The sequence below is a fragment of the Symphalangus syndactylus genome, chromosome 7 (assembly GCF_028878055.3).
Source record: "Symphalangus syndactylus isolate Jambi chromosome 7, NHGRI_mSymSyn1-v2.1_pri, whole genome shotgun sequence".
In the NCBI taxonomy this organism is placed as follows: Eukaryota; Metazoa; Chordata; class Mammalia; order Primates; family Hylobatidae; genus Symphalangus; species Symphalangus syndactylus.
Window position 1 is genome coordinate 126,748,102 of NC_072429.2, and position 22,506 is coordinate 126,770,607.

At 47.0% G+C, this 22,506-nt stretch overlaps 1 protein-coding gene across 1 annotated transcript in view; it reads left to right on the top strand.

Annotated features, from left to right (window-relative positions):
- The window catches only part of LOC134737084 (uncharacterized), a 311,572-nt gene that overhangs the window by 81,195 nt on the left and 207,871 nt on the right, over positions 1-22,506 (top strand). The window contains exons 3-4 of the mRNA XM_063642413.1: positions 8,931-8,971; positions 21,207-21,616. Coding sequence (XP_063498483.1) covers positions 8,931-8,971; positions 21,207-21,495 — 330 coding nt within the window. The 3' untranslated portion in view covers positions 21,496-21,616. The remainder of the gene's footprint in view (positions 1-8,930; positions 8,972-21,206; positions 21,617-22,506) is intronic.

Below are 22,506 nucleotides of genomic sequence, written 5' to 3' on the forward strand. Positions count from 1 at the left end.
TCCACCTCCCAGGTTCCAGCGATTCTCCTGCCTCAGCCTCCTGAGTAGCTCGGATTACAGGCATGCGCCACCACAGCCGGCTAATTTTTGTATTTTTAGTAGAGAGGGAGTTTCATCATGTTGCCAAGGCTGGTCTTGAACTCCTGACCTCGGGTGATCCACCCACCTCCTCCTCCCAAAATGCTGGGATTGCAGGTGTGAGCCACCACGCTCGGCCTATTCTTTATTATTAAAAAAACAAAATGATGCTAATGCTTTCAAATATGTATTGCAGTCTTATTACTTAGTATTGAGCTTTGCAGTGTTGGACTAATATCATAAGTTGAAGGGACAAAGAAGATGGTAGACAACACCAACTGTTTCCCATTAGGCTCTTTCCCGCCTCTTGTTTTTCTGAGACCTTAAGGGCCTGGTTGTTTCTACTGTTCCCTGCTACTTCATAACCTGCAAGCTTGAGAATGTTTGTCATTTACAAATTTTACCTTATAGTAGAAGAACATAGTAAACAATGGTACTGGATTGAGTAGTGTCCCCCCAAAATTCAAGCCTGTATGAACTTCAGAACATGGCATTATTTGGACGTAGGGTTTTTGTTTTTGTTTTTGTTTTGAGATGGAGTCTCGCTCTGTCATTCAGGAAGGAGTGCAGTGGCGTGATCTCGGCTCACTGCAACCTCTGCCTCCTGGGTTCAAGCTATTCTCCTGCCTCAGCCGTCCGAGTAGCTGAGATTACAGGCACCTGCCACCACACTTGGCTAATTTTTGTACTTTTACTAGAGACAGGGTTTCACCATGTTGGCGAGGCTGGTCTCAAACTCCTGACCTTCAGTGATCCTCCTGTCTTGGCCTCCCAAAGTGTTGGGGTTACAGGCACGAGCCACCATGCCTGGCCGACATAGGGTCTTTTTAGATGTCATTACTTAAGATGATATCATATTGCATTAGGGTGGGGGCTAAAGCCAATGACCCGTGTCCTTAGAGGAGTAGAGAGGGACATAGGAAAGAAGGATTTGTGGAGATACAGGGAAAAGGCCATGTGACCACAGAGGCAGAGATTAGAGTGATGCAGCTACAAGCCAAGGAGCTCCAAGGATTGCAGGAAGCCACCAGATGCCAGAAAGAGGCAAGGAAGGATCTTTCATGGAGCCTTCGGAGGGAGCACAGTCCTGCTGACACCTTGATCTTGGAAATCTAGTCCCCAGAACTGTGAGAGAATGCATTTCTGCTGATGTAAGCCACCCAGTTTGTAGCAATTTGTTATGGCTGCCCTCAGAAAAGTAAGACAGTAGCCAATACAGAACCAAATACCCTTTGGGGGTTGAGGGAAGTGGAGCGGGAGAATGAGCAGCACTCCCTCCCTTTACGTAGGACTACTTGGTAAATATTTACTGAATGAAGGAAAGATGAAGTATCTGTAGAACTGGACATTTCATTCTGCATTCAGAGCTCTGGGAGCTCTTGAAATGTCTAGACAAACATCCTCTTCAGCTAGAGGAAGCACCTTCTCCCACTTACTAGCTATGAGATCTTGGGCAGATGGCTTAACATTTCTGGGCCTCAGTGACCTTACTTGCAAAGTTGTCTGAGTCAAGGCAATGATTAAATGCGATGATGCATGTAAAGCCCCAGCATGCAGCCTGAAAATGTGAGCCCTTATTATTTATACTGTTTGCCAAAGTGATGAGTAGTGTTGCTGAATATGCCGTGTGTCCTATTAACTCTGTGACGGCCACAGTCAGGTCTCCTTTCTGCCTCCTCCTTCTCCTCTCTGTCCAGTGACTAGGGAGGGCAGGAAGTTCAGAGGGTGAAATGCTGAATTAATTCCTGTCCTCCTGGACTATATTCCAGATCACCTTGTGAGTGGGTTGAAAACCATGCCCTATCTACCTCCTCTGCAAGAAAAAAATAAAGACAGAGAGCAAATCTAAAACACGCAATGCAGAGGAATGGTTACTGCCGGCTGTGTGCCTCTCCAGGGAGAGCACCAGGAGGGGCTGTGTGGGACAGGGACACTGCGTATAAGTGACACTCCTCCACATTTTGGCCTGGAGTTAGCACATACAACTACCTTTTTGCTGACGCGATGCCCAGGAGCCCTCTCAGGGGATGGCAAATCTCAGAATAAATGTGTTTTTTACTCATGGGAATGTAGGGGAGTGGATATGAAAACTTTTGTATCAAATAGACATTAGTGAGGAGAGGGATGCTTCACATCCTAGGTTTGTGTGATGTCGGCACAGCTGATGAGGTCTTTGCAAATTTTGCTGCTGAGGAAGGGATGCGCTGGACTCCCGGTGTCCAGGGGCCCTCTGCTTGTCTGTCCTTAGGCAGAGTCCACCAGAATCTGGTAAAGTATGTGACTGCCTCTCAGGGTAGGGCATGACATCAACTGTGAGGAGAAGAGATCAAGATACAGCTCTTTGGTGGTGTTTTTTGACCCATATCCAGGAACTGTTCCCACACCCAGAGAGGAATATCTGCAAGTTCTGGTGCCAGATGCTGATTCAAAAACAAAACCCAGCGAAGCATCTGTACTTTCTTTTCTGATTGTATTAGAAGTACAGTCAACAATAATATATTGTACGTTTAAAAATAACTGGCTGAGCGCAGTGGCTCACTGTAATCCCAGCACTTTGGGAGGCCGAGGCGGGCGGATCACCTGAGGTCAGGAATTGAAGGCCAACCTGGCCAACATGGCGAAACCCTGTCTCTACTAAAAATGCAAAAAAAATTAGCCAGGTGTGGTGGTGGGTGCCTGTAATCTTATTCTGGAGGCTGAGGCAGGAGAATCACTTGAAGCCGGGAGGTGGAGGTTGCGGTAAGCTGAGATCGTGCCATTGCACTCCAGCCTAGGCGACAAGAGTGAGACTCCGTCTCAAAAAAACAAAAACAAAAGAACCCTCAAAAAACTAAAAGATGCCGGGTGCGGTGGCTCATGCCTGTAATCCCAGCACTTTGAGAGGCCAAGGCAGGCAGATCACTGAGGTCAGGAGTTCTAGACCAGCTTGGCTAACATGGTGAAACCTTATCTCTACTAAAAATACAAAAATAGCCAGGCTTGGTGGTGGGTGCCTGTGACCCAAGCTACTTGGGAGGTTGAGGCGGGAGAATCGCTTGAACCCAGGAGGTGGAGGTTGCAGTGAGCCAAGATTGCGCCACTGCACTCCAGCCTGGGTGACAGAGAGAGTATCCGTCTCAAATAAATAAATAAGTAAATAAGAGTTTAATTGGATTGTTCCTAACACAAAGAAAGGGTAAATGTTTGAGGTAACGGATGCCCCATTTACCCTGAAGGGATTATTATGCTTTGTGTGAGTGTATCAAAATATCTCATGTATCCTGTAAATATATATGCCTGTATACACACAAAAATTAAAAATTAAATAAAAAGTTCATTAAAAATAACTTCAAACACTACAGAAATATTAAAAGTAGAAGTGACCTTTCCGTAGAATGTCATGCCTGAACTTTGGCAGAGAATTTCAATGGAAGCAGCCAGAAAACCCTGGCTTGGAATCCGAGCTTGATTATTTCAGTGTTTCAGGTCTCACATAGGGGATAGTCTTGCCACTGTCAAAGGCCATTATGAGAGTTACAGCAGACTTTTGATGAAATTATGTCCACAGTGGTCCCTGGTCCTTTGTGGGTTTGAGATATATCCTTTGTCCCCACGCCTGCCCCTTGCTTCAGATCTTCTAGGAATCCAGACACATTAAAGCAAAGTGACGGGACAGCCCTGTGCATTTCCTCCTCTCTTGCTGACTGCACCACTGAGCTGCTCTCTCTTCCCGAGCCCCGCACGGTTCCTCCTGTTTTCCTGCCCTCTCACTTGCTGGTGTTGGCCTGCTCTGGCTATTCTGCTTGGGGTTAGGTGAGGACATGGGGCAGAAGGCTTCCAGCCTGGAGCGCCTATGGTGTCCCAAGACAGGGGCCTGCCTCTGGCCTCTGGGTGTGTCCTGAGGGTTTTACAGAAATCCGGGCAGGCTCAGCCTGAATGCCTGCTTCTCCTTGCAGCCTTCTGAAGATTCCCATGACACACACCTGATTTACCTTCAGCTCTTTTACCTGCTGGGTAAGCACAGCCCTGGATTACTTGGCATCTGGAATTAACTGAAGGGTAACACTTTCTTAACCTTATTTGGAAAATGAATAGGAAGGAGACCCCTTCTAACTTCTGGAAGCACAAAAGTATGTTTATCCTTCAAGGGCATTCTTGGCTGCTGAAAAATCATCGTGGCTAGCTTTCACTTTCATGTATTGAGCTACTAGGTGGTAGCAATAGTAGCTAATATCTATTGCATGTTTTTTTTGTGTAGGAGGGACCCGGCGTGCAATTTGCATGGATTGTCTCATTTTATCCTCCCAGCAGCCCTATGAAGTAAAGGGTGTCGTTAATTTCTGAGGAGGAAGGTGAAACTTAGAAATGTTAAATACCCCTCTTGGTGTACACAGTACGCAATAGAGGCAGGGTGCACGTGTGCTATGGAGATTTCAGAGCCTAGGCTTCCCAGAGGAGGCCTTTGCCCCACAGAATCTTTGCTCCGTTTCTCCACTTTGCTGCCTCTATGAATCAATGATTCTGTGTTGTCCATTTTTCCTTTGCAATCTTTTGCCATCTCTTCATTAAAAATGAGCTCCATCATTCTGGCCAAGCACAGTGACTAACATACAATAGGTGTGCAGTAAATGTCTAGTGGATGAATACCCAGCGTGAACATTAATTGAGCACCAGTAGCTGCCAAGCAGCCAAGCGCCCTATATCTGGGAGACATAGAATTTAAGGCTGTGTAGTTACTGTCCTCAAGCTGCTCACAGCTTTGTGTAAGACACTCAAGGGAACATGCAAAGCTCAGGGCAGCTCAATTTGGGGCGAGGGTTATGGAGAAAATACAGCCTGCATGTTTTAGTACATGCAGTTCTGCATCTTGGGGTGCAGTGCTAGAGTGAACAACACAGTAGAGTGACGGGCTTAGGATTTAAATTTGATAATGTCATGATGCCATGGGAGCACTGGGGAAGGGGCAGCAGTGGATTCAGCTGAAAGTCGCAAGGGGTTAATGAGAAGATTGGGAAAGACTGCACAGAGGAGGAGAAGGGCTTTGTAGGATGAGTAGAAGTTCACCAAGGGTGGGTAACAGTTGGAGGAATAGCAGGTACAGAAGCCCAGAGGAGAATCAGTGAATGACACATCCACCATGTCCAGAGATCAGGCATGGTTGCAGCTGAAGCTAAAAGTTTAAGAGCTTGGACTGTGGGTCCTCAATCCCAGTTCATTTTATTCCCACCCATATGACTGCTGCTATGGTTTTGTCACCTGCAACACAAGTAGGAGACTGATACCTTCCTAACAGGGGTGTTGAGAGTCTGAGCCACACTCAAATTCTTGGTGTGCAATGTCTCTGATCTGAAATGTGCACTGTGAATGTTAGCAATGGGTATTACCTTTGACCTGATTGTGAATCAGGTTTGAGACAGAAGTGAAGCAGTTCAATTTGTTGTGTGATCCCCTTCTTCCCCAAAAGAAGGTTTTCATCCTCTTTACGGTTTTTGCCCACCCTTCCCTTCCTTCACATCCCTGGTGGGTACCCTTCCCACCTGCAGGAAGCCTACTGATCTTTGACTTTTGGCCTGCCACCTGGCCCTTCCCTTGCCCTGCAGTCTTGGTTGGCCTCCAGGTGTGTGTGTGTGTGTGTGTTGGTGTGTGGCCCTGGGCTGCACTGTGCCTGCTGGAGCAGGTGCAGTTGCCCTTTCACCATGCGTGCTTCTTTGGATGTGACCCCTTGGGTGCCTGTGTATTTACAGTGGAGGAACGTCCTCTACTATAATGATAAGTGTCATTGCTAGTTGCACTCAGTTTTCTATGGTGTTTGGGGGAGAAATTGGGATGCTGGATTTTGGTCTTAACTCTTTCCCACCTTAGCCAGTGACTGTGGAAAGTTGCACATTGTCCCCTTCCTCACAGCTGGGGTCTGTTCTTCCTCCCGGTGTTACGGTTTGTGAGAGCCAGGAGGGTGCTCAGAGGTGGCCTGCTTCCTGGGGCCATAGCAAGAAGGGAGAGGTGTGTGTCCTCTCTGTCTCTCTCTCTCACTCTCTCTGTCTCTCTCTCTCTCTCTCTTCTTTCTCTCCCTTTTTCACGTGTTGTTTTCTGATTGTAAGAGGAATACTTCATCATTAGACATATTTCGAGCCTCCGTTCCTCGTCTATGAAATAAGCATAGTAAAGGACTGAAGGATTTAAAGGGATGTGGCCAAGTGTGCAAAGTCATATGTGCTCAATAATTTATTTTCTTTGTTTTCTTTTCCATTTCCTTCTTCTCCTCTAAGCCGCTCCACATCTCCATGATATAGAGTGTACTCCTTTCTTCATTTTCTTTTCTCTGAGACAAAGGGAAGTTCCTAGTTCTGCTATTTCCTAGTTCAGTGACCTTGGACAAGGCACCCTGGGGAGCCTTAGCTGCTCATATGCACAAGCTTCTAGCAACTGCTTCCAAGGGGAGGGTGGGGAGGAAGGGAGACCCTGAGTATTTGGACCCGGCCTGTGCTCAGCACAGAATGGAGCTCAGTAAGGGCAGGTCGTGGGCTCCTCCTTCTCCCTTTTAGCAACCATCACTCATATTCTCATTTTTGTCTCCAAGGCCTCATGCTGGAAAGAGAGACCGATTTGCTCTCTGAGCAGTAAGTCCTCTGAAACAGGGTTTCTCTGGGGAGTTCTGTGGCACCCCTGCCTCACCTGGGGGACCTGGCAAATAGGCACTCTCTGCCCCCCGCCCCCCCCGCCCGCCGCCCCCAGCCAGGTTTACTGAACAGAGTTACAGGGGTGGGCCTCTGGATCTGCATTGTAGCAAGTCCACAGGTGGTGCTTAGGCATACTCAGGTTTGAGAGCCACTGGCCTAGGGGGGAAGACTGGGAGAAGCCTTTTAGGAGACCAGTACTGTGACTTGCACCATGGAGACACTTGGAAAACATACAGTGATTCACACACACGCCCCAAACAGCAGTGTGTGTGTGTGTGTATGTTTGTGGTTTCACACTTGGCTTGCTATGAATGCTGTAATGTCACCCAGTTCCCACAGAGCTCTGGGGACTCAGGTTCCCCAAGTCAGGGTTCTTTTCTGGAGTGCTGTTCTGACAGGTTTTTAATACAGTGAATTTGAATGTCTCCTGTGTATTTATTTTAACTGCTCCCTTCTTTCCCCTTCTCTCCCTTTCCTCTCATCTCCTCCCGCTTTCATCCTTTACCTTTCCCTGGATGATATTAGCATTGCCCGTACACTCTTCCCATCTCCTGGCCCCTCCAGTTCTGATGCGATGGGGCCTAAGTGGGATCTGTCCTCTAAGCAGGCATAGGAGGGAACCATGTCACCTCCTAGGTGCCCCCAGAGCACCTGCTGCCAGTTTTCCACAACTCCTGTCTTGCGTGGTGCTTGGGTGACAGCAGAGCAGAGCCGATGTGCCTGCTTCTGGTCGTGGGCTATTCATGCTGTCATCGCTTTCATTTGCCCCATCCCCTCAATTTGGACTTACCCAGAGTCCTTGGGCAAGCTAGATGGCTGCCAAAGTTTACTTAGTGAGATGTGCCTGCGTGACTTGAGTAGAGACCTGCTTCTGAGAAAGTCAGAAGTGCATTCCAAAGTCAGGAGCGTGACCTCCCCGGAAGCCCAGCTAATCCAGGTTTTAAAGAGGAGTTGGAACAAAGGTGGTGATTATGGGATGTATGGAGCTGTGGGATGTGGGAGAGGACAGGTTCAGCAGAATGGGGTGCTGGAAAGTTTCCTCTCTCCGAGGAGGCCAACTCCCCAGCTCCTGAGACAGCGGGAGCTCAGAGCGCCTAGAACGTGCCCAGATTCTAAAGTGAGGCAGGCCGTGGTGTGATGATGGCCCCCAAGGGGACTTGCAGTCTTATGGACCTGGGTTCAAGTCCACCCTCTTCAGCCACACAAACTGGGCAAGGTGCCCGCCCTCTTCACGCTGCTGTTTCTGTAACTTTCAGATATGAGACCTGTCTGTGGGGTTGTGAGGATACATGGGGATTAAGTGGGAAATTAAAAGGGTTTTCTTTGTGACTGGTGACTGATAAATGCCATTTCCTTTCATCCTCCTTATTTTGACATTAGCCCCAACCCCTGCCCCTACCCCGAGGGTCTCTTTCTCTCTTCCCAACTTAGATACCTCTCAGGGGACACATGGACATCCCAGAAAAGCAGCTCTGATCTCTCGTGGAGCTTCCCTGAACTCCACATGGCACATCTACTACTGTTTAGGATAACATTTTGACTTAGTCCTTAAATGGGCTATTTCTCATAGTCCTGTTTTGTAAATGAGATTTTAAGCTCTTTGCAGACAGGGACCAGTATAAACTCTTGAGTCTCTGTCAAACTTAGTGAACTTTCTTTCCAGCCTGGGCAACACGATGAAAACCTCTCTCTACAAAAAAATACAAAAATTAGCAGGGCATGGTGGCTCGTGCCTGTAGTCCCAGCTACTCTGGAGGCTGAGGTGGGAGAATCGCTTCAGCCCGGGAGTTTGAGGCTGCAGTGAGCCATGATCATGCCACTGTACTCCAGCCTGGGTGACAGAACCGGACTCTGTCTCAAAAAAAACAGCAACCCCCCTCCCCCACAAAAAAACTTACTAAACTTTCTTAGAGAACATGCACACTGTAGAACTTCTGTATTTGGAATCTTCAAGTGCAGGTCCTGCTGTTCTGTAAAGAACTGTCACCTTGAGTCATTGTTTGATGGCTCACGTCCTTGGCACTTTGCCCCTTTGTTCATGATTGATTGACATTTGGACCTTTGCTGACCTTTCCCTGAGGGATTTTGTGGGCATAGTCAAACAAAAGGAAATTGAAAAAAAAAAAAAACCCACAAATTTTGAAGGTCTGTCACTTGGAGAAGAACAGTGCTCACGACTCTTCTTTGTCATTTCAGCATCTTAATCATCTCGAGCCTAAAGATGAAGGAGAGTGGAGGTAAGCCTGATTAAATGGGAGCTTTTCCTATATTGAGGATCTACTAGGTGCGAGGACCTCACATGGGTTATCTCTAGCCTTCCCTCAACTCTGCAAGGCATTTCACAGATATGGATGCAGGTTCAAAGAACTGAAGCTTGAAGCTTAAAGCTTCGCAGATTTGGAAGCCTCAGAGCTAGAATTCTCCCCCTAGCCTGTTTGTCTCTGAAGCATTGGTCATTACTTGACGTCGCATCCCTCCCTCTTTTTTCCCTCTCTTCCGCTTTCCCTTCCCTGCCACTGTCTGCCTGTCTTCCTGTCTGCCTCTCTTTCTGTCTTAAAATTACTATTGCTCTTCCTTACTGGTCTGGTCTGGTCTAGTTAATTAAAAAGAAAGCTATAGTGAGGTAACCCTGAGATCCTTATTAGCACAGTCATATTCCCATAACTTTTAGGTGCCTGAGTCCTAATGGATCTGTAAGACAGTGCCCATCAGCGAGAAATGCCCACAGCCTCACTGGATGCTGCCCACAGGCATCTTGCAGATGAGGGCGTTTGCCTTCTCACCTGCAAGGGGGTGGGGAGAAGTGGCCAGGGGTGGGCTGTTCTGGGGACGCCTGTCTCCCCACTCCCTGAGCCTAGGGGGAATGATATTATGGCTTCAGGCCACAACTAGACACATTGCCCACTCTGACAGGGAGCCAGTCTGGAGAAGGATGTCATGGATGACATGATGAAATTACTGAGGGAAAAAGAGCAAGACTTGAGCCCTGTTGGGGCTGTTTTGGTCAACTCCTGACAGTAGATGATATTGATGCTTTGGAAATCTATTTTCCTTGCATTTCCCAGCAGTGTGCCATTCCCATCTCTTTCCTTTAGAAGCTTCTTATCCTATGGCTCTGCCTCCAGTCTTTGTCATCACATAATTCTTCAAAGGCAAGGCAGACTAGTGGTTAAGAACAAAGACCCAGGGCTGGGCGTGGTGGCTCATGCCTGTAATCCCAGCACTTTGGGAGGCCAAGGCCAGGGTATCAGTTGAGGTCAGGAGTTGGAGACCAGCTTTGCCAACATGGTGAAACCCTGTCTCTACTAAAAAATACAAAAATTAGCCAGGCGTAGTGTCAGGTGCCTGTAATCCTAGCTACTTGGGAGGCTGAGGCAGGAGAATCGCTTGAACCCAGGAGGTGGAGGTTGTAGTGAGCTGAGATCACGCCACTGCACTTCAGCCTGGGTGACAGAGCAAGACTCTATCTCAATTAGACAAAACAAAACAAACAAACAAAAAAGAACAAAGGCTCCGGAGGCAGTGCCTGGGCTCGTATCCTAGCTCTGTCTCTCGCTGACTCCTGCATGGCTCGGGCGTACTTGGGCTTTGCTGTGCACCAGTGTTCTCGTTTCTAAGTGAGTTCGTATCTCACAGCGTTGTTGGAGATTACAGGAACACAACCAATGCTCTCAGAACCAGCACTCAGGAGGTGTGGTAATTACGTGCTCTTCTGGGCTTCAAGTTGTGCCACCTTCGACGGACAATGCCCCAGCACCTACCAGTTTAAGGACCAGTTCCTCCTCTAGGCATTGTGCTCAGCGCACCCTTCTCATGGAGATTTGCTTCTCACTCTGCATCTGCATGTCTTCGCTGGGTGATCTTGGGCAAGTCGTTTTACTTCTCCAGGCCTTACTTCTCAGCTCTTCAGTGAAGACATTGAACGAGATTATTTCCAAGGTTTCTTGTGTGCTGACGTACTGGGGCCTCTCACATCCCATGTGGTCCAACCTTTCTTCCTGTTCCTTAGCTTCTGCCAGCCCACCAAGGCAACCTGGACATCAACAAATGTCCTCGCTGAGGGACATGTCCTGTGTGTGTGCTTGGTTCTCTGGAAATCTTGGTACAGCCTGAAAGCTCCATGAAGTCAGGGATTGTGTCTTTCATGTTTGATATGATTTCTGGCTTCTAGCACTGTGCTAGGAGCTAGCACTTGAGCACTGTCTATGTAGCTGGAATTAATTGCCCACTATTCCAGTCAACATTTCCTTTTTTTTTGAGATGGAGTCTTACTCTGTCCCCCAGGCTGGAGTGCAGTGGCACGATCTCGGCTCACTGCAACCTCCGCTCCCACGTTCACGCCATTCTCCTGCCTCAGCCTCCTGAGTAGCTGGGACTACAGGCGCCCGCCACCATGCCCGGCTAATTTTTTTTTTTTTTATATTTTTAGTAGAGGTGGGGTTTCACTGTGTTAGCCAGGATGGTCTCGATCTCCTGACCTCGTGATCCGCCCGCCTCGGCCTCCCAAAGTGCTGGGATTATAGGCATGAGCCACCGCGCCAGGCCCTTTTTTTTTTTTTTTTTTTTTTTTTTGAGATGGAGTCTCACTCTGTCTCCCAGGCTGGAGTGCAGTGGCATGATCTCTGCTCATTGCAACTTCTGCCTGCTGGGTTCAAGCAATTATCCTACCTTAGCCTCCTGAGTAGCTGCGACTATAGGCGTGCACCACCATGCCCGGCTAATTTTTTGTACCTTAGTAGAGACGGGGTTTTACCATGCTGGCCAGGCTGGTCTTGAACTCCTGACCTCGTGATCCACACACCTCAGACTCCCAAAGTGCTGGGATTACAGGCGTGAGCCACCGCACCCAGCTTTCCAGTCATTTCCTAAGCACCTGTTGAGTGCCCAAGCACTGTGCAGGACACACATGGGTTGCTGGAGGCTGGCAGAACCCGAATGTCAGTATTTCTGAAGATTGGCTCTAAGCAGTGTACCTTGCAGAGCTCAAGCAGGGCTCTGCTGCATCATGCAGATGAAGGTGGCTGCTGGTAGAAGGCTGGTTCTGTATTGGCTGCTTGCCTCCTCCTTGTGGAGACCCACATCGTGTCTGGCAAAGTGTAGAGGAAATCAAGCCCTTAATAACATTAGGGAACTGGACTGGGTTCGGTTTGCATCTCCCGAGTCTGACTCATGGGAGTAGCCACAGTAATAGCAGCGCTGTGCTGTTGAGGGTGACTTTATCTGCTTGTGTTGTGAGCCCACTGTGTGCCGAGCACTCTCTATACATTCAGTGTCTTGTCCACAGATGAACTCCAGTGGACACGTTTCTATTCATTATTATTATTATTATTATTATTATTATTTGTTTTTTTGAGATGGAGTTTCAATCTTGTCACCCAGGTTGGAGTGCAGTGGTGCAATTGCAATCTCAGCTCACTGCAACCTCCGCCTCCTGGGTTCAAGTGATTCTCCTGCCTCAGCCTCCCGAGTAGCTGAGATTACACGTGGCAGCCACCATACTCAGCTAATTTTTGTATTTTTGGTGGAGATGGAGTTTCAACATGTTAGTTAGGCTGGTCTCAAACTTCTGACTTCAGGTGATCCGCCTGCCTTGGCCTCCTAAAGTGCTGGGATTACAGGTGTGAGCCACCATGCCTTGCCTATTATTATTATTTTTCGAGACAGGGTCTTACTTTGTCGCCTCGGCTGTGGCATGATGTCGGCTCACTGCAGCCTCCACTGACTTCCTGGACTCAAGGAATCCTCTTACCTCAGCCTCCTGAGTAGCTGGGACTACAGGTGTGCCACCACTGCCAGCTAATTTTTGTATTTTTTGTAGAGATATGGTTTCACCATGTTGTCCAGGCTAGTCTCAAACTCCTAGGTTCAAGTGATCTGCCCGCCTCCGCCTTCCAGAGTGCTAGGATTACAGGCATGAGCCACTGGGCCCGGCTTATTCTTTGTTTTTATTGAACAGATGAGGAAACACTTTCAATGAGCTTAAGGGATGTGCCCAAGGCCATATGGTTGTGACCACAGCATGAGGATTCACATCTTGGTTCCTGTGGCTCCCATCCCCCCTCCCCTGAATGAGGAATCGGGTGAGTGCTAAGGGAGCAGGTGCTCGAAGGCTTGGGAATTCCAAAGCAGCTGATCCATGTCATCCCAGCACACGTTAGGGAGGAAGTGAAACGAAGCAAAAATAGAGCCTGTCAGCGGGGGGACAGCTGCTGCTTTCTCTGGGAACAGATCTCCCTGATTTATCTTCCAGGTTAGGGAAGCCCCAGCTCCTGGGGTACCACAGAGAAATAATGTGAACACAGCCAGAGAAATTGCCTCCTCTCCCTTCGTCGGAAGAAGATAAAGGAGACATCATCTTTTTGGTATCAGGTTTGAAGAGATCTTTTTTTTTTTTTTTGAGATGGAGTCTGGCTCCTGTTGCCCAGCCTGGAGTGCAATGGCACAATCTCGGCTCACTGTAACCTCCGCCTCCCAGGTTCAAACGATTCTCCTGACTCAGCCTCCCAAGTAGCTGGGATTACAGATGCCCGCCACCACGCCCAGCTAATTTTTGTATTTTTAGTAGAGAGAGGGTTTCGCCATGTTGGCCGGGCTGGTCTCGAACTCCTGATCTCAGGTGATCCACTAGCCTCGGCCTCCCAAAGTGCTAGGAATACAGGCGTGAGCCACCTTGCCCAGCCAGTTTTGAAGAAATCTTACTTCACAATCCTGAGAGAAAGAGAAATTGAGGCACACTCAGCATGTGAGACTTCTGCTCCTACGACTGCTGCCCCATTGACCGGATCTCAGAGGTGTTATAATTAACATCCTCTGACTCTTGCTGGTACTAAAATTAACAACATGACTGGTCCCTTCTGCAAGAGAGGGAGATACACACATGTGCACATACACGCACACACATGCATGCACACATGCATGCACACACATCTGCACACACACACACACACACATACACATGCGGAGTCCAGAAGGCTCAGAGGCAGAGAGAGAGAGAGAGAGGAAGGCACAGCCACACACACACTGGGAGACACTTACTATGGCTCGCCCTGCAAACGGTGCTCCACTCAAAGCTTTAGTACCAGGGACGCCTTCCCTCACTTTCTGTGTTCTGTACCTCATACCCCATTTACCAGCCTGTACCAACCCTGTATACTTTAAGTCTTCAGTTACCAAAGCATCCATCTGCCCGTCCTATATTGAGGGGGAGTGGATGCGCAGAGGTGGTCTGTTGGTGTTAGGCAGGGAATAGACGCGGCCTGTTTTTAGTTTTTCTTCCAAATATCTGTGGCAGGGCCTCAGCTAGTGGAAATACCTGGTGGGGAGGGTCAAGAAGGAAATGACAGTGGGGGGAGGGGGGAGGGATAGCATTAGGAGATATACCTAATATTAAATGACGAGTTAATGGGTGTAGCACACCAGCATGGCACATGTATACATATGTAACAAACCTGCATGTTGTGCACATGTACCCTAAAACTTAAAGTATAATAAAAAATAAATTAATAAATAAAAATAAAAAAATAAAAAAAGAATTCCTATTTTAACTTTGAAAAAAAAAAAAAGAAGGAAATGACAGATTTGGTCCTGACAGCCTGGGAGGCAGAGAGGAGAGAGATGGAGCCAAGAGAATGGGGCTGGGGCCACGTTTTCTTGTGGGGCAATTCTGTGTCACTGGGCCAGAGCATGCTTATTGTGAAGACTTCCCCTCAGTGTCCTCTGGGGAAGGGTCAGCTGTGAGGCAGTGGGGCGTGAGAATACGACGAAACAGGGAAACCTGGAAGCTGCCGATTCCCAAGCCTTGAGGGGGTGTTCTGATGTCTTTGACATTCCAGCAAACATATTTTCACAGGAAAACTCAAAAAATATAAACTCCCTTTTTATAGAAATAATGCGCATGGAGAAAAGTGCACATGTCATATGTGTATCGATAGCTTGACGAATGTTCTCAAACCGAACCTGAGTGTGGAGCCAGCACCTGGATTAATAGAACATTTCCAGCATTTTGGAAGCCCCCTCCCAGTCAGTCACTCAGGAGAACTTTGTCCTGACTTCTAACCACACAGATTAGTTTAACCTGTTTATGTACTTAATATAAATAATATAATCACACACTCCTCTGTGTCTGGCTTCTTTCACTCGAAATTATGTTTGTGGGATGTATTCATGTGGTACGTGCATTTTCAGGTCATTCTCACTGGTCACTAGATTGTGTGCATATTTTAAAAAATCCATTCTACTGTTGATGGGCATTTGAGTAGTTTCCAGTGTTTGGCTGTTATGAATAGTGCCGCTGTGATATCCTTAGACGTGTCTTTTGGTGAACATATGCACACGTATCTGTGCGTTGATACCACGGAGTGGAGCTGCAGGGTCATAGGGTTTGGGTATATTCAGCATTAGTGAATAGTGCAAAACAGTTTCCCAAAGTGGTTGTTTGTCCTTTTTTAGGGTGTCTGTTCACCAGCACGTATGAATTTCCAGTTCCACATCAAAGCCAATTATTGGCATTGTGTGGTTTTAAAATTTTAGCCAACCCATTGCAGAAAGAGCAAATGAAAGGGATCTAACAGCAAGTAAGCAGGAGAGAAAAGAAAATGCTCCCTGAGAAAGCACTGTGATTTGATGATATGGGAAATCCCAGTGTACAATGCCACGCATTGTGTATTTTTGCAGGTGGAGGGCGAGGTGCAGCCACCTTCTGTGAGCATCAGGGCAGCCCTTGCCATTGGTCAGGGACCACCACTTGACTGCAGTAATACCCAACAGACCATGTCATAATTCTTCCTCAGGTGACAGAGCTTTAATGGACCCGACCCCAACAAAACAAACTTGGCTTCAGACTTGCCTGTGGGCCTCAGTAAATATTTAACAGACTGTGTCCCCTGTTCACTCCCCTGTCATTTACTGAGGCTGGTACCATAAATCACAGCTCCCCTTCCTGTTGTAAGTGGCCCCTCTCAGCTGACGGTACTCCAGTCCTGACATTCAGGAGCACTGCGTCTCCTGGGCTGCTTTGCAAGGCTGGCAGGTCTTGGTGGTCATTGTAGGAGCCGAGGAGTGAGTGTGTGCAGTCCTGGAGTCACTGCTGTGGGGTGACTTGCAGGAGCCTCTTCCATTTGATGCGAGAATGATAGATCCATCAAGCTCTTAATGTGTGCCCAGCAACATGCTAAGTCCTTTATGTTGTTTACGTCAACCTGTCACAGTCCATTTAGGCTGGTATAACAAACCACCTTAGACTGGTAGCTTATAAACAACAGAACTTTATTTCTCATGGTTCTGGAGGTTGGGAAGTCCAAGATTAAGGCTCAGACATATTTGGTGTCTGGTGAGGGCCTGTTTCCTGGTTCAGCAATGATGCCTTCTTGTTGGGTCTTTATATGGTGAAAGGATCAAATAAGGTATTTTATACCTCTTTTATAAGGGCACTAAGCCCTCCAGCCTCATGACCCAATCACTTTTTAAAGGCCTCCCCTTTTGAGATCATCACCTTGGCAGTTAAGAGTTCAACGTATGAATTTAGGGGTTGGGGGTGTGGGTAACAAACATTCAAAACATCACACAACCTCACAATAGTTCTATGAAATGAGTAGATGTTGTTTACCACCATTTTCAGATGAGGAAATTAAGGGTTAAAAACATTTCCCCAGAGTAAGAAAAGTAGTAAATTTGGGAGTCTAACTTCAAACTGTAATTTTTCATTACTGTACTTCCTTCTTCTTTTCTCTTAGGGGCTGTTTAGATACTTGAGCTTCCTTTTGAAGCCATCTTCCTCTTGGGTCTAAAAGCTGTCAGGTAGATTTAAATGGGACAAGAGGGCCAGGTGCAGTGGCTCACACCTCTAATCCCAGCTATTTGGGAGGCTGAGGCAGGAGAATCACTTGAACCTGGGAGGCGGAGGTTGCAGTGAGCCGAGATGGCACTGTTGTACTCCAGCCTGGGCAACAGAGCAAGACTCTGTCTCAAGGAAAAAATAAATAAAATTAAATAAATAAATAAATGGGACAGGAGGAAGTCACCTGCAGAGCACATATTGAGTTCAGATGTAATTATCTGCTTTTTCAGTGATTTTAAGAAATTAGAACCACTGTTTTTCTCTGGCTCTTTTCATGACTTTTTTCAAACGTTGATTTTCAGCAGTTCAACTATTATATACTTACGTGTGATTTAAAAAATATATATCGTGCATGGGATTTGCTGATATCCTCATATCTATAAATTAATGTCTTTCACTGAATTTAGAACACTTTCATCCCTTTCCCCCCCCCCCAGATATTGATCTTGCTCCATTTTCTTCTCTCCTTTTGGGACTAAAATTACATGTCTCTTAGGCTTTTTGATATTGTCCTGCAGGTCTCTGAGGCTCTCTTCAATTTTTCAAAATTTTTTTCTGTTATTCAGATAAAATAATTTCTATTGGCCTCTCCTCAAATTGTACTGACTCTTGGTTCTTCAGTCTGCTGTTAAATGGATCCAATCGATTGTTTCAGATTTTTTTGTTTAATTCTAGAATTTCCATTTGGCTCTTTCTTTGCTAAGCTTTCTTATCTTTTTATTTACTAAGAATACATTTCCCTTTGAGTCTTTGAGCATAGTTATAATAGCTGCTTAAAAAACCCTTGTCTGCTAATTCCAGAAACTTGGTCATCTCAGGGTCATGGGGATGGTCCCCATAACTATCTTTTTTCTTAAGAATGGATTATATTTCCTGTTTTTGTTTTCTTTTTAGTTGTTTGTTATATTGAGCTATTATAAATTATATCACAGACATTGTGAGTGATACTTGGTAAGGACTGATTCTGTTTTGTTCCTCCAAAGAGTAGTGCTTTTTTGTTTCAGTAGGTAGTTAACTCAGTAAACTAAGACTTCAAACTCTGACTCCCTAGTATTGGGCAGCAATATAAATTGCTGTTTAGTTCTTTTGGCTTTAACTGGGCTACTGCATGCAAACTTGGCTCAGGAGTCACTTAGTGACTTAGGGAACATTTGTACACAGAATTTGAACTCCCCTTTTTGGAAATTCTCTTTTTACCAGGATTTCTTCTTTCACTTTCACCTGTTGTGTTGCCTTGATCTCTGTCCTGATGTTTCAGTGCAGCAACACCATCTGAGTGTTAGCCACTCACATGTTGCAGAACTGGACCTATTCTCGGGCTAAAATTGACCAAAAGCAGGAACTCACTGGATTGCTGAGTGTCCAAGTCTTGATCACGCTCCAGAATGTCCTACTTTTGGTCATCTGGTGCCTAGATTTTTGATTTTTTAAAAATATTTGTTCAGAGTTTATAGTTGCTATCTACCAGGGAACTGCTTCAATAGGAACTACTCAACCATTGCCAGAACCTTCTTGAACTTTCTAGAAACACTCTCTTATTTGTTTTATTTTATTTTTTTAGACAAAGTCTCACTCTGTGCTCTGCCACCCAGGCTGGGATGCAATGGTGTAATCTCGGTTCACTGCAACCTCCACCTCCCGAGTTCAAGTGATTCTCGTTCCTCAGCCTCCCAGATAGCTGGGATTACAGGCACCTGCCACCACACCTGGCTAATTGTTTGTATTTTTAGAAGAGACAGGGTTTCACCATGTTGGCCAGGCTGGTCTCGAACTCCTGACTTCAGGTGATCCACCCATCTCAGCCTCCCAAAGTGCTGCGATTTACAGGCATGAGCCACCACGCTTGGCCTAGAAACACTGTCTTATTTAAATAAGAAAGAGTGTGTCTCAGAATGGAAAGAAAACAGCTTTGGAGTCAAACCCAACTTGGATGCAGAATCTCACTCTCTTTTTTTTTTTTTGAGACTGAATCTCACTCTGTCACCTAGGCTAGAGTGCAGTGGCACGATCTTGGCTCACTGCAACCTCTGCCTCCTGGGTTCAAGCCATTCTTCTGCCTCAGCCTCCTGAGTAGCTGTGATTACAGGTGCTCGCCACCACACCTGGCTAATTTTTTGTATTTTTAGTAGAGACAGGATTTCACCGTGTTAGCCAGGATGATCTCGATCTCCTAACCTCGTGATCCACCTGCCTCGGCCTCCCAAAGTGCTGGGATTACAGGCGTGAGCCACCGCGGCCGGCTGGATATGTTTTTAAAGAAGAAAACGTACCTTACTGTTTCCTTTGTGATTTCTTCACTAGCTGCCGCAAGTGTGTGTGGCTGTGTGCATTGTGGGCAGGGTGAGGCAGCTAGCTTGATTTCCATTTTGAGAATGGGTGGTGCCTCCTCACGGAAGACTTCTTAAAACAGGAGATGAGTGCCCTCTGTTATTCTTGTATGGCAGTCAGAATAACGTCCCCCTAAGTGTCCACATCTGAATCCCTGGAACCTGTGAATACATTGCATGTCAAAAGGGACTTTGCAGATGCTAGTAAGGCTAAGGACCTTGAGGTGGACAGATGATTTTGGATCATCTGGGTGAACCCAATATAATCACATGTGTCCTTATGAGTGGAAGAGGGAGGCAGAGAGTTATTCAGAGACAGAGATATGGCTACAGAAGCAGAGTCAAAGAGATGCCTTGGTGTTGTATTTGAAGATGGAGGAAGAAGCTACAGCCAAGGCCTATGAGGCAGCCTTTAGAAGCTTGGAAAAGCAAGGAAACGCATTCCCTCTCAGCCACCAGAAAGAAATGCAGCCCTCCCAAAAGCCTGATTTTAGCTCAGTGAGACCCATGTCAGACTTCCAGAAATGTAAGATCATAAATGTGTGCTGTTTTATTTTTTATTTCTTTTTCTGTTTTAAACCACTACGTTTGTAAACATTTCTTTGGCAATAATCGTTGCTTTTGATGGAAGTTGGAGCAGTGGTCAAGCTTGTGGGCTTTGGAGCCAGTCTGCCAGTCCGCCTTGTTTCAAACCCCTTTTCCTTTCTTTCTTTTCTTTCTTTCTTTCTTTCTTTCTTTCTTTCTTTCTTTCTTTCTTTCTTTCTTTCTTTCTTTCTTTCTCTCTCTCTCTCTCTCTCTCTCTCTCTCTCTTTCTTTCTTTCTTTCTTTCTTTCTTCTTTCTTTCTTTCTTTTTTTTTTTTTTTTTTTTGAGATAGAGTCTCATTCTGTGGCCCAGGCTGGAATGCAGTGGTGTGATCTTGGCTCACTGCAACCTCCGACTCCCTGGTTTAAGTGATTCTCATTCCTCGGCCTCTCAAATAGCTGGAATTACAGGCATGCGCCACCACACCCAGCTAATTTTTGTATTTTTAGTAGAGAGAGGGTTTCACTATGTTGACCAGGCTGGTCTTGAACTCCTGGCCTCAAGGGATCCACCAGCCTCGGCATCACAAAGTGCTAGGATTACAGGCGTGAGCTACCACGCCCAGCCTCAAACCCTTTTTCTGTGATTTTTCTTTTTCTTTTTAAAGCTGTGTGACCTTGTGGAAGTTGCTTCACTTCTCTGGGCCTCAAATTTCTCATCTCTAAAGTCGGTTAACAATAATCTACAACACATAGTTTTTTGTGAGGATGAAATGAGAGTTTCATACATGCAGAAAGCCTGGAAGTAAGTTTTAGCTGCAGCCATTCTGGGCAGGAATCCCTCGCTAGGTAACTTAGAGCGGCAGATCAGGGCACAGACTTGGGAGACAGACTGTCCAGCTTCCGATTTAGGCTCCTCTCTTACTAGTCTGAAGTAGACCGGTTGTGTTCCTCCACTTCTTCATCTGGAAAACAGGGGCGGGCATCCCAGGGTGTTTGAGAGATCATATCAGATGGAGAGGCCAGAGTTTTTAGCAGGTACATCATCCACATTCCCCAAAGGACAGTTATTGTTATCATTGGGTGGCTGGGGAATATTGAGCCTCCAGCCCTAGGCATTGTAGATCAATTTGTCCTTCAGTTATCTTTGGGGTAATTTAAATACACTGGATTGGGAAGACAAAGCTATCGCCCTCCTGCTGGGAGAGTGCTGGGTACCTAGCAGGTGCTCAGTAATTACTGAATGAATGAGTAAGAACAGAACAGGTCCTAGGCCCTGCCCTGAAGAGGCTCACAGTGCAGGGCAAGGCCTGGAGCCAGGCCAGGGTTTTGTGGTTGTCTTTAAAAAGAAACAAAACAAAGAACTACTTCCTACCAGCTGACCCTAAACCCCTCAGCTCCCTGCAGGGACCTCTCAGCCCTGCAGGGGAGCCCAGGCTGTTCGCCAGGCCTGGCCTTGCTGTCAGCTTTCTAAGCCAGTCACAAACATTCTCCCCTCAACTTTATAATGGACGCCCCACAGCCTCCTCTCCCCTCCCAGGGTGGTCCTGAGGCTATGAGCAGCTGGCAGTTCCCTGTCTGAGAGGTCCTTGGTACTGCAGGGGAGGCAGCTCTCACCTGAAGGCCTCCCTGGATGCCGGTCTCAACTTCGTGTGTTACCAGTTATGGAGAATTATTTTTAGTGAGTTACACTCTGTTAGGGCCAAACACAAGGAGGAAAGAGTGACTGAATACTGCTCTGGGTCAGTGACTGTGACAAGACTGTTTTTTTCTTCTTCCCTGTTGCAGGCCTGATCTTTTGGCCAGAAGGAGATTAAAAAGATGCCCCTCAAGATGGCGGTGCCTGTCAGCTGCATGGAGCTTCATTCAAGTATTTAATGAGCCTGATGGATTTACAGTGATCTTTGGTGGTCTGGGGAATAACGCTGGTGGAACCATGTACTGGAATGATACACATCCGGCACATTTCAGGATACTAAAAGTGGTTTTAAGGGAGGCCCTGGCTGAATGCCTCATGGATTCTTACAGCTTGGATGTCCATGGGGGACGAAGGACCACAGCTGGCTGCGAGGGTTGAGATCTCTGTTTACTTAGATCTCTGCCAACTTCCTTTGGGTCTCCCTATGGAATGTAAGACCCCGACTCTTCCTGGTGAAGCATCTGATGCACGTTCCATCTGGCGCTCAGCTGGGCTTGAGGTGAGGCTGTCCTGGCTGGTGGCGGAGAGTTCACTGGGATGTGGCTGGTTGTCTCAATGAGGTGGCATTTAATGAGCACCCTCTGTGTGGTTGGTGTGATGCTGGGTGCCTGGGGGAGACAGATGGAACTAAAGAGGTCCTTCCTGGAACCCGTTACTGTTCCCTGCCCTGACGTGTGTTATTGTACCTGTCACCATTTTCTGATGTTCCCAGTTTACGTATCTGTCGCCTCTACCTCCCTATAAAGTGCCTCTGCTGTTGGTTCTGTGTCCTTAAGACATTGTGTGGCATTTGGCACAATCTCTCATACTGCAGAAAGGGTAAATTAAGACAGGATTGTTAATGAATGAAGACATGAGAGATTCAATGGAAAGATATGCATGGGGGGATAATTTCTTGGCTCTGCGCTCAGAGCTAGGAACAACATAAGGCCATATGGCTGGTACTGTGAGGGTTGTATGTGGGCAGATGCATGTGGAGGCAGACAGGCCTGGGTGTGACTCTTTAACACATACACACTGCGTGCCTCCATGCAGACTGATGGATTCCTTTCCCTGCAGTGAAGGGTTAAGTATTATCACACGTCACAGGACTGGAGTTGAAGATCGCCAAGTAGACATTGAAATGCTGATCACATGACAGACACTCAGCATGTGGTGGGTGATGTTGGCTGGGGGTAGCTTTTGGGGATAGTGGACATTTCTTGGCTCTGATGATCTTTCTGAGCAGAGCCAGGGAGGCAGTGCTGGACTCTGACCTGGGCACAGCTGGTTGGCGTGGACAGTTGATTAAAGGTCACAGTTTCCCTGCAGCCCATGGGAAGGCAGAGTGACAAGTCAGTGGCAGATGAGGAAATGGAGTCTTATGCCAGCTGGAGGGGGAGAGCAGCT